At 42.8% G+C, this 12,118-nt stretch overlaps 1 protein-coding gene across 1 annotated transcript; it reads left to right on the forward strand.

The window, feature by feature from the left end:
* Positions 1-2,976: 2,976 nt before the first annotated feature.
* On the forward strand, positions 2,977-11,539 carry LOC310782661 (adhesion G-protein coupled receptor F1-like). The gene is made up of 8 exons (XM_083643373.1): positions 2,977-3,119; positions 3,233-3,423; positions 5,925-6,089; positions 6,202-7,569; positions 7,711-7,752; positions 10,681-10,725; positions 10,833-10,916; positions 11,291-11,539. Exons 3-8 carry the CDS (start codon positions 6,084-6,086, stop codon positions 11,303-11,305), a joined length of 1,560 nt encoding a protein of 519 aa, XP_083499499.1. The 5' UTR covers positions 2,977-3,119; positions 3,233-3,423; positions 5,925-6,083; the 3' UTR covers positions 11,306-11,539.
* Positions 11,540-12,118: the final 579 nt, after the last annotated feature.

Below are 12,118 nucleotides of genomic sequence, written 5' to 3' on the forward strand. Positions count from 1 at the left end.
CTGGAAATGCCTGACTATAAATCACATTGCACTGCTGCCACAGCAGATGAAACACCAGCTAGCTGGGACTTCCGTCAGGTTCCCAGGCTGGCAATGCAAAGAAATCTGCTGCAACCGTTAATTGGAACTGTCACCACACCTCGTAGTTTCAAGCACCTAGCTCTGTCACCTTCAAGCATGTCTCTGTTACGACCCGGCCTAGGGGAACCGGACCACAACACAAAGGTACCCCCACTCTTCCCACTCCCAAGGATGATGATCAGCCAAACCACAGTCAAAAGTTCACAACAGGTTTATTTTCAGAGCAGATCATGGCCCCAACACAACAAACAAAACAAACTAATCCCCAACCTTAAAAACTTACCTAACCAATGAAAAGGGCTGATTACACAAAAGACACAGCTCTTACCTAAGCTCCTACCTAAAGAAACATGAGAAAATATGTTACAAAAAAAACAAAGGGCTTCTCCCTCCTACTTTCTGCGACTTGGGTAGCTATTTACGGGTTAAACTGCACAGGTCTACCAAGATAACTACACATCTTAATAAAGTTCCACAGAACTACTAAAGTACAGGCCTACACAGTTACTACCAGACACAACACAGCAAAGAGTCAGCAGAACAGCCATCATCGTTGGGAATGAGGAGAGCAAGGGGCAGAAGGATGGCATCAGCCGTCTTAAATCATGTCCACCAGCCAATCAACAGAGTTTGTCATCAACAGATGACAAACAATACAGTACATATCCCAGGGTTATAACAGTCTCCAAACCATAGGATCCAAGCAAAAGGGATACTTTTCCATAGTTTTTGAGTGATTTAGTTGTAGAGTCCTGTGTGCTAATTGTGTTTTGTCTCCAGTCTTCAGTGATGATATTACCAAAAGTAGCAAGATGCCTGGTTGTTCTTCTGATATACTGCAGTCTGGAGACACTGGGATACAGACAGTCTCTAAATGCATTATTTGAGGTAAGAGGGTGACAGCCAGGTACACTACAATAATTTTAGTATGCACTGTTTAGTGTGCAGAAGATCTCTTTCAGGCTGGAGTCCACAACACAGTATAGTGTTAAATAAATTTTGTTTAACAGTGTGTAACAAGCAGTAATTATCAGTTCATATGCCATATATTAGGCTATTGGCCATGTTTGATGTTGGTGAAGAACCAACAAAGAGATATTGGATAAATTAATTATTTACCTGTAATTGACTAAAAACTGATGTAATTAAGTAATTAAGTAATTTTAATGAGTAATTAATTATATCAACCCTTTCCAGAAATCGACAGATGCACAAGTATCACACATGCATGTCAGAGAAAAACGAGAGGGTAAGTCAAATTTTGCTTTTTCAGCTGAATTCAGTGCTAGTATCAACTATAGAGACACTGCATGAAATAGGCCATGCCCATCACGGGGGGAAAGCTCTGTTCATTTCCACACACCAGCGTCATTTTCCTTGAATTAAACATAGCTAAAAGCTGTTGTGTGGTGGGCTGCACAGACAACAAATGTAAAAAATCGCCAGTTAAAGTTTTTTTGTACTCCTGAGCAAAACAAGGAAGCCATTGAGAATTGGCAAGAAGAAAAATGTGGATCTAGCTGTCAAGGAAGTAAGTTGGAGTGTTCATCTTCTGTATATACGATCTTTTTGTGCAACACGTTTTCCCCCGTCTTGGGCATGGCTTCTGAATGATGACGCATTACGCAGTGTCTCTATTGTAGTGAAACGGTAGCTAACCACACTGAGGACAGTTCCTGTCTATTTTTCTTGTAGCCTTGATGCGAGACTCAGCCCCCAATAGACCCTTCTCACGGGGGCCATTTTGTGTCGAAAAGGCAGGGTAAACACGGGTGCAAGCAAAACACTATTCATCATATTCTGTATGATGTCTGTTGTACTATGGACCCCCCTGAGTTGTGTCCCGAATAAAGTTTTGAATTGAATAGAATAAATATATATATATATATATACTGTATACTCTATATATACTGTATATATATATGTACTGTGTATATATATACATATATATACATTGCTGGACCTCAACAATGATGGATGATCACCTTTATGTCCAGGAAAATATGAATGTTTTCTGAGAGGCAAAGAGACGAAGATATTTTTTTCGTGCGGACTGGAACTCTCAAAACTCCACCTAGAGTCCAGGTGACCCCCATCACAAGAAAAGTCTTTTGCCAGGATGGAGATACTAAAGAAAAAGAAGTGACATTGAAATGCACTGTCAACGCCCCCTTCCAGATCCAGCTAAACGACGAAGCTGGTGTAAAACTTGCCATAGGTAAACTTGGAACAAACAAGCATAAAAAGGCAAATCAGCCCCACTGGAATCGCTTAAAGGAACACTCCACCCATTTTCAACCAGCTTTGTATCATTAGAACATCAGTAGTATATAAGAAAACTGTAAATTGTTTTGAAGTCTGTCATTTAATTTGACAGTTATTGAGTGTTAAAGTGTGGACCAGTGACATCACTGGTCCACACTAACTCAAATTAATAACTCATTAACTCAAATCAACTCTCAATAACTGTCAAACTAGATGAATGACAGAATGTTTGACAGTTATTGAGAGTTGATTTGAGTTAATGAGTTATTAATTTGAGTTAGTGTGGACCAGTGATGTCACTGGTCCACACTTTAACACTCAATAACTGTCAAATTAAATGACAGACTTCAAAACCATTTACAGTTTTCTGATATACTACTGATGTTCTAATGATACAAAGCTGGTTGAAAATGGGCGGAGTGTTCCTTTAAATATTCTGCATGCTGCAGTTAATGCAGTTCAGATATAACAGTTTGAAATAATATACTCTATTGTGCTTATTAAATATTAATTCTAAGCTACTATAAATAAACTTAGCAGTCATGTAATGTGAGTGATTGATTATTCACAATTTGAAACATAACATTTTTCCCATGTTGAGTTGAGTGTTTAATGTGACTGTGTAGGCTCTGCTATCGCCCCTATCACCCATAATTATGAGATTGGTCCTACCGACTGTAAACCGACTGAGCAGCGAAAGCAATTCATTTGTAAAGAGACGACAACAACAGGGGAATTTGAAGAGACCATCACACTCATCATATCCAGAGATAGTAAGTGTTGATGCAAACATTCCAGAGTATTTTCTATGCAAAAAAAGGGTGGGGGACTTAGAAAAAATGTGTTGTTGCCAATAATACTGGGTCAAAGACTTCTTCCTCTCCAGCACCTAGTTGTGAAAATGAAACATTTGGTGATGGAAAGGTCGGTGACGCGGCTACAGCTGGCTGCAAACCAGATGAGGAGGGTGAGAAGTCAGCAACATGTCAAGAAGATGTTGCTGGGAGAGGTCGCTGGGAAGTTACACGAGACAACTGTACCCTGAGGGTGATTGTAGAACTGCTTTCTGAATCACAGGTGACATTGTTCTCCAACTATTTATATTTCACGATGGTGACAACATTCAGAACCCATGTCAACTATGGCAAGAGAGATGTTTTGAGTGCAGCTAGAACCATACAGACACCAGACAGACTAGTTGTTAACTATCTAATGGGAGCATTAGGGGCACATGATGTTGGAGCTTAACCCTGGGAATGTCTGTGATGTACAGCATGCCATGTCTTTGATGCCATGTCTTTGAACAGTTGTAAATGACCTGAATTGAGGCAAAGTACTGTAGTTACATGACTCATCAGCACAGTGGTTCCTAAATTGGTGTAAAGACCTCAGGTGGTCCCAAGCAAAAGGAGGAATAGTTAAATTTCACTTGTATTTCGCTCACTACAGCCAGAAGTATAGAGCTCAACATTCAGTCACGTGACGTTCCGTGACGTCTCCTGGTCCGGAAGTGAATTCCCCATTCATTTTCTCCATTGACGTTTCCTTATATAATGAGGGGCCCTTTACACGAGGACAGTTTCTTAAAGAAACGACACAATAGCGTTTCCTTCACGCCTTTTCCTTCACACCTTCTCCCTGTTTACATGAGCGCTGTTGAATTTTTAAAACGCCGTAATGTACATGCCAGGTCGCTAGGTGGCTGTGTGATCACCTTATTGTTTGCCCATACAAGGACGCTTACTGCATGACGTAATTTCGCTTTAAACGCGGAAGTAGAGTACACTTTCCGCAGTCATTTAGACTGGCCAAAAAGCTTTTTTCAAGCTAAAAAACCCCCCAAACTGTTAAAGTTTTAATATTTGTCGGGTGAGAATGTAACATATATGTGACCAGTTTATCAGAATAACGCCTATTGGAAATCTTTAACGAGCAGCGAGGACCGGGAGCGCTGACTGTGATCTGTCACCCTACTGCTACTGGCAGTGAGAAAACACTGTCGACGTGCTTTTGTAGCGTAACCGTGTCCTGCAACGGACACCTGGACGCCTGTTTCGTCACGTCCGGGTCAGAGGTCTCTCGACGTGGTTTCCGGTACTTTAGCAGGCATTTCAGATGCTGGATCGCCGCTTTGTGAAAGTGGAACTAATTTATACATCTATATGTGTCAATATGTGGAATTTCATATGAATATGTGCATGGTAACATGTCAAATTACTTTAGGAAAGTGACTTTGATGACAGAAAGCCATAAGACGTGCTTGGGCGACGAGAGTTACTGATCGTTAAAGTTGCTAGCTTGCTAGCTAGCTAACGCTAGTTTTGTCTAAAACACAACAAGGCCAGCATGTGGCAATAATGCAGCAAAATGGGACTCAGCGACCACTACAAGCCACTCTTTGTTGACTATTACTGGCTTGCTAGTCTCGCTAGCCAGCCTCTCTTCCTTTCCGTCAGAGAGAGAGGCTGGCTAGCGAGACAACTGGCTTGCTAACCAGCAGAGCCGCAGAGTGAGCTGTCCGTAACAGGACAAGAGCAGCTTTCAGTTAAGACGCCAGCGGTAGCGTCCGTTCCCCGACTCTGGTAAATCAAAGACACAACTAAAATAAATTATTTCAACGGTATGTTGCTAGAAAGAAGTTCGACTTAACGTTTTCGCCGTTAAACTACACGGAAACATGACATGATCATTGTAGCAGTGTTTGAAGCACAATTTTAACAGGAGTTTTGTAAAAATATTGTCCGTTGCAGGACACGCTTCCGTTAACTAACGTTAAATGCCGACCGGGTACAGCCATCGGCTCCTCGCAGCAGTAACGCTCTGAACATGTAACTGAAGTTGGCCGCAGAGTGTAGCTTAATTCTGAATGTTGCCAAACTTCATTCATACTGACGTTTTATTTGGTTGTCAACTTGCGCACGGCTATGGCGTAATCGCGTGTGTCGCCTGTGCAGGCACGTCAGAGTTTCTGAAATGTGCTGTTCCAAAGTGATTACATCAAACAATTCCACTCTGGAGGGTGGTTTTAAAATGTGTCGTTTCCTAAGCGCGAATTCGCCATCGCCGTCTAAAAGAGAGGCACTAACGATAAAATAATTCCCCGTTTCCATAGGAAACCGTCCTCGTGTAAAGTGCCCCTAAGTTTTAAGGCTGTAACCAAGCCTCACTGAATCACTCACTCACTCACTCACTCACTCACTCACTCACTCACTGAAATCACTCACTCACTCACTGAATCGTGAGTGACCATAAAACATTTCACTTGGTCGCTGGTTGGCTTGGTTACAGCCTCAAAACTTGTTATATAATGATCTTTCGAAATGTCTATGGAGAAAATGAATGGGGAAGTCACTTCCGGACCGGGAGACCTCACGGAAAGTCACGTGAGTGTTGAACTCTATTAGGGCACCAAAATTAGGAGTATCTTTTTTTCTTTTCTTTTTTTCTATATCAAGATGATGATAAAAGATGATAAAACATGCATCTGTACCGCAAAACAGACAAAGCTGTTCACTCTATTCCATGTCAACCATATTACCGTACTCTACAATAAATGCTTTCTTCCTCTCAAATTTCAGGATTTGGTTGCGGCCGACCTTCCAGCTTTCTTGGGGCGACTCAGCTTTGCCACGGCCAACTTCACTGAGGAAGTGGTTTCATCAGTCAACAACGTTCGTGGCATTGTTGATATACTGAGCCAGGTGGCAAATTTATCTACCCCAATAAATAAAGCCCTAATGACGGTATGTGAATCAGGCTAGCGTTGTACACCTCTGTAAAACAATGTCCATCACGTCTATGTTTAACCTTTTTCTGCCTTGCTCATCATAAAATATACTTTTCCTTTGTATTTAGAATGTCCTGGAAACTGTAGATGTGCTCACCTCAGATGGCGCAAAGACGACATGGGACACTCTAAATGACAAAAACAGCTCACAGAGAAGAACTGACACTCCCGAAGTTCAAAGTCCCAGCTCAAACTTATTGTTTTCTATCGAGAGTATATCACGTGTTCTTACCAATGACTCCTTTGAAATTGCCACACAACGTATCGTATTGAACAAAACCACATTCACAGACTCCTTCAGTGCTGATCTCAACTCTTCCGTGGTGATAAACATACCAGCTTCTAACAACCCTTTAAGCTCAATCACGACCATCACATTTGCCTCAATGGATAATGTTCTCCCAGCAAGAAATGCAAGAAATGAGACTGTCAACACCATTAATGGAAATGTGGTTCTGGTCAACTCCACCGGTACCATCAACAATGTGTCCTTCACCTTTGACATAAAGAACGACACCCTCGACAACCCTCAATGTGTCTTCTGGAACTTCGGCCTCTTCAACGGTCTCGGCGGATGGGATGACGAGGGATGTGAGTTGGTGTTCAACATTAACGAAACTGTCACCTGCAACTGCAACCATCTCACCTCGTTCTCCGTGCTTATGTCACCCTTCATTCCCAAAGATATTAAGGAAGCTTTGGAAGTCATAACCTACGTTGGCGTGGGCATATCCATAGGTTGCTTGGTCATATGCCTCATCATCAAAGCCATCATATGGAGAGAAATAAGCAAGAACAGCACTCCCTACATTCGTCATGTTTGCATCGTTAACATCGCCGTGTCTCTCCTAATTGCAGACATTTGGTTTATGATCGGGGCTTCCATCAATGCTGATAATGCTGATAATCCCCCAGCATGCAATGCGGCAACATTCTTCATCCATTTCTTCTACCTGGCCCTGTTCTTCTGGATGTTGGCGTCTGCTCTGTTATTGATCCACCGTATAGTCTTCGTCTTTGAGGAGGATTTGTCTGACAGAGTCAAGCTGGCTATCGGTTTCTCTCTAGGCTATGGGGCACCTCTCATCATCGTGATCATAACTATAGCTGTAACTGCACCCCGTGACCAGTACATAGGAGACGAGGTCTGCTGGCTGAACTGGAACGATTCCAAGGCTCTCCTGGCGTTTGTGATCCCTGCGCTCTTGGTAGTGGCCATAAACCTGCTGATCCTGTGTGTGGTGATGTACAAAATGTTGAGGAGCAGAAGCGCGGCCGGGGCCTCCGCGGAGAGACATGTGCTGGTGGTTATTGCTAGAAGCTTGGCCGTCCTCACACCTTTGTTCGGAATGACTTGGGGTCTGGGAGTAGGAACCATGGTCGACCCCTCCAACAAAGGAATCCATATTGTGTTTGCACTCTTCAATTCACTGCAGGTAATTGATAAGTAGTTACTAATGCTGTGTTATGCATTATAGGTACTCTAAAATATTGAATAGGTTTTTGAATAATAAGAGTTTGTATTTTAACATAGGACACATCCTAGCTGAGGTTCTAATCTTTGTATCGTTATACAGGGTTTCTTCATATTGGTGTTTGTAACATTATTGGATAAAAAGGTATGTATGTGTGTTTGTATGTATGTATGTACAGTATGTATGTCTGTCTGTTAGAAGTCTTAAAGGAACAACCAGCTTTATCATTACATTGAGGGTAGTATATGCAGATGAATAATGTTTAACTTCCCTTCATGTTTACTGCATGGAGAACTCCCTGTTCATCTGCTGGCAGAGACTCCGCCCCCGCCAGCTGGTATGGCTCGTTAAGGCTCATTACAGCTCACCATCTGATTCTCCTGTGGATGCGCATACAAAAATGACTAAGTACAATCTGTAGTTTGAATAACAGCCATGCGAGCCTAACCTGACACAGCCAGATGGGGGCGGTATTGTTTTCACAAAGCTTGTGAACACGATACCGCCCCCGTCTGGCAGAGTCAGGCTAATGCGAGCCAGTGCAGCTTCAAGATGTGCCCTACGTCCTAGAAGTGACATCACTGGCTCTAGGAGCCTTGGCAGAGCAGATCCTGAAGCTGTTCCCCAGAAACAGGGAGAGCGTAAAAAAAACTGCTGCTGTGTTTCACTTTAACATTATATCCTGATTTTAGCGAGATAGAGATAAGGTTGAAACGCGGTGTATAGTTGCTTTACCCACCAAACATTTTGACGTCGATCATCGTTGAATCCACGTTGGTCCTGGAGGTCGATTCCCGTTGATTTGAGGGACTGCACCAGCGTCATTTTCTTGAATTAAACATAGCTAAAAGCTGGGCTGCGCAGACAACAAATGTAAAAAATCGCCAGTTAAAGTTTTTTTGTACTCCTGAGCAAAACAATGAAGCCATTGAGAATTGGCGAGAAGGAAAATGTGGATCTAGCTGTCAAGAAGTAAGTTGGAGTGTTCATCTTCCGTATATACGATCTTTTTGTGCAACATGTGTAACCGAGTTGAATCAGCACGGATTCCTCGTGAGTCCCGAGTGGTAGCGAGTGGATTGGTTAAACTCACTCCCCAGGTATAAAGGCATGTTAACCAGCTCTGCCAAGGGAGCTAGCTCTCTTGGTGTTGCGGTTAACATGTTGGACTCCCAAGCTGAGGGTCGGCAGTTCGAATCCACCCCTGGACAAGCCCTTGACATGGGTTGCTGCAAGTACCACCTACACCAGTGATTCCCAACCAGGGGTACGTGTACCCCTAGGGGTACTTGAGCAGCTTGCAGGGGGTACTTGGAATGATTGGGGAATACAATTTACCTCCAAAATGATAAATAAATATATATATATTCCAAGTCATTTCATAAGACCATTGTTAAAATGTGATGTGTGTGCCGCAACTAGTTCTGCTGGCAAGTGTCAACTGCTACACTGTTCTGCTACTGATAATGCCAAAAAACAACAACTAAAAAGCCCAAACACCGGCAGTTCAGTGAAACATATTTTGTATAGATTTACTTGTATGTAATCATCAACACGCATGAGTGAGGGGTACTATTGTCATGGAAAAACAGCTCAAGGGGTAAATAAGACAAAAAAGGTTGGGAACCACTGACCTACACAACGCCGTTACACATGCAACCATGCATGTGACATAGGAGAACGCCAGGATTGGAGGGGGGGTTTCCGTTTTCCCCCGTCTTGGGCGTGGTTTCTGGTCTTGGGCGTGGTTTCTGAATGATGGCGCGTTACGCAGTGTCTCTGGCAATGTGCAACTAAAGCCACAGCCAGAACCAGAACCACAGAACTTCTGATTGTGAAGCACACATTTCAGAATGTATATAATCCTCAAGTCATACAGTGTTAGTTCCAGTGGAAGCTGACTTGCCACTTTCGCATTACAGCAGTAAGCCATAACGTGGATGTTTCATATTATTTTAAACATTAATGTATAGTCGGTCTGTGTGGGAATGCCCACAAAATGTTACTTCGGCTGGTGCGCGAGACTAGACAGTGGGGGGAGAACCCCATATATTTCAATAGGCTGACTCACCAAAGGATGGTCCTGCGGCTCTACACTACAGGATTGGGGATTCAAGAGCAGGTACTGTACATAGACGTCTGTTCAGATGTGCATTTACTGCGGTGGTTGAATCCCCGATCCTGTCTGCCTGGGCTGGACTAGCAGCTAAATGCTAACTATGCTGGCTGGGAAGAACGGGAGGATTTCCCCCATGCTGACGTATTGGCCACAAGTGTATGAGGAGACACCGCCTGAATGTATAGAAGTGCTCCCAATTTGGTGTCCTGGAAGCTTCTTTGCACCACACAGTCGTTAGTTTCATAATTTGATCAAATGTGTAGATTAAACATAAATGCGTACAACATTTCGCCACCCAACGCAATATGACTTTGTAGAAATACTTTCACACTAATCAATATCATCTCTCTATCAAGCTACAACTGAGCAACTCATCAAATGATTAACTAAACAGTTTGTGTTTTGTGACATGTTGATGTTAAGTGCATTTTAGTTGGTTGAAAGAGGACAGTCAGACTGAATATTTTCAACTAGAAATCAACACTGAATCCCGGTTGCTGCTCAGTGGGTATTATTGACATGACATTGCAAACATGATGGATATTATGCATCTTACAGGCTAGTAGGCAAAAACGACAATGAAACTGTTTTGGCTAGAAGAAAATAGCTGGTCCAATTGGGAGCTAAATTATGGCTACGCATGGGTTACGAATACCTTGTAAAACCACTCGAAAATATGTTTTCCTCGAAATCACCATTCCTTAAGATTCTGTTTTAATGTCGGCCAATGGTCATAATAATTTCACGTCCTGAACCAACGTCTATTGGATTCGTTCACCTTGACGCAGGCAGAGAAAAATGTTTGCTGGGTTCATGCTTTAAAAGTTAAGTTAAGTTAAGTTAACACAGAGATCTATATCAGAAATGTCTGATGCAGAGGTAAGTAACTGCTGAGTCATTGGTAGCCTACCAGTATACTAATTTTGGGGAAATGATTTTGCCTACATTTTCAGGTCCGGTTAGCACTTGCAGAAAGGTTACGGGATAGTGGCACAAGGGTAAGATTTATTTATTTATTTATTTGCACATCATTCTTTGTCAATACTTTTTTAATCCACTTTCAAATATGTTGGTGCTTTATGTTTTGGGTATGTTCTTCTTGTAGACCACCTCTGCTGGAAACTCATCATCATCAGGTGGATTGGGTTTTGGATTGGGCTTTTTGCGGATTAACTGGAGAAAGGAAGAGGTAATAGCTTTATTTTAAAGGAACATGAACAGGGGCATTTTGGTGTTGTTTTTTTCACCAGACATTTGTTACACTTTGTACTGGCATTTCAATTAACTGGAAGATTGCATCTCAACATGGTTGACATTCCTTATCCACTCCAAAAAGCACTGTTTTTTGGGATGACATAAGTTACAGCCGCCAGAACAAAATTAGTTTAAAATGAGTTTGTTTCAAATGATATGTGTGGGGACAAATGTCAAGCCTTTTCCCCCACCTTGACAAGAGGCTGGTGAAGAAAAAATATAAAGTTCAAAATGCCCGTTAGCACTCTAAAGTTGTACCTGTTTTTGCTGTCACAGTTGTCACGTGTGTTTTTTTCTCTCCCCCCCCAGATGGTTACAATGTGACCTCACATGAACGTTTAAGCAGCTCTGGTGCATCTGATTCCCAGGCCAACACTTGATAGCACTGTGCAGTGGCCAGTGGGCAGAAAAAGTAATGACCAACCAAGCCACTAAAATAATTATTCGTCATTCTTCAAGATAACCTTCACAAGTATTAAAGACCCTGGAAACCGAAATTCACAAAAACCTTCTAACTATGTAATTTAGGGTCTTACAGTATGTGATTAATTGTAAGCCTCAAAATTACATTTCATATAATGCGGAGGACTGATCCAAGCCGGCAAACTGCTGCGGCCAAGTGCCAGCGAACCAGTGGCCTTGGTAGACCCTTCGCTGGCACTTGGCCGCAGCAGTTTGCCGGCTTGGATCAGTCCTCCGCATTATATGAAATGTACCCGATAGTGGCTGCTTGTCACATATGGGGGCGCTTCTGGGCACGTAAAAGGATAGCAGTCAAATGCGATAATGCTGCAGTAGTCGCCATCATCAATAAAGGACGATCATCTTCCCCGGCCATCATGCCTTTCGTCAGGCGCCTAACCTGGCTTTCCGTCACCCATAATTTTATCATGGTCGCCAGGCACACCCCCGGGCACATTAACATAATCGCTGATCACCTCTCCCGTTTCAATTTCCAGGCGTTCCGCAGACTCTACCCCGAAGCGGACTCGACTCCGACACCTCACCCCTCCTTTTCTGCCCTCATGCTCTCATAGAGCGCAATCCACATCTCACCCATTTACTCCACTCGGCTCAGTCCTATATTAGGCAAGGATTGGCCAGTTCCACTATCAAAGCTTACGACGCGGCTTGGCG

The sequence above is a fragment of the Poromitra crassiceps genome (assembly GCF_964638095.1).
Source record: "Poromitra crassiceps genome assembly, chromosome: 9".
Lineage (NCBI taxonomy): Eukaryota > Metazoa > Chordata > Actinopteri > Beryciformes > Melamphaidae > Poromitra > Poromitra crassiceps.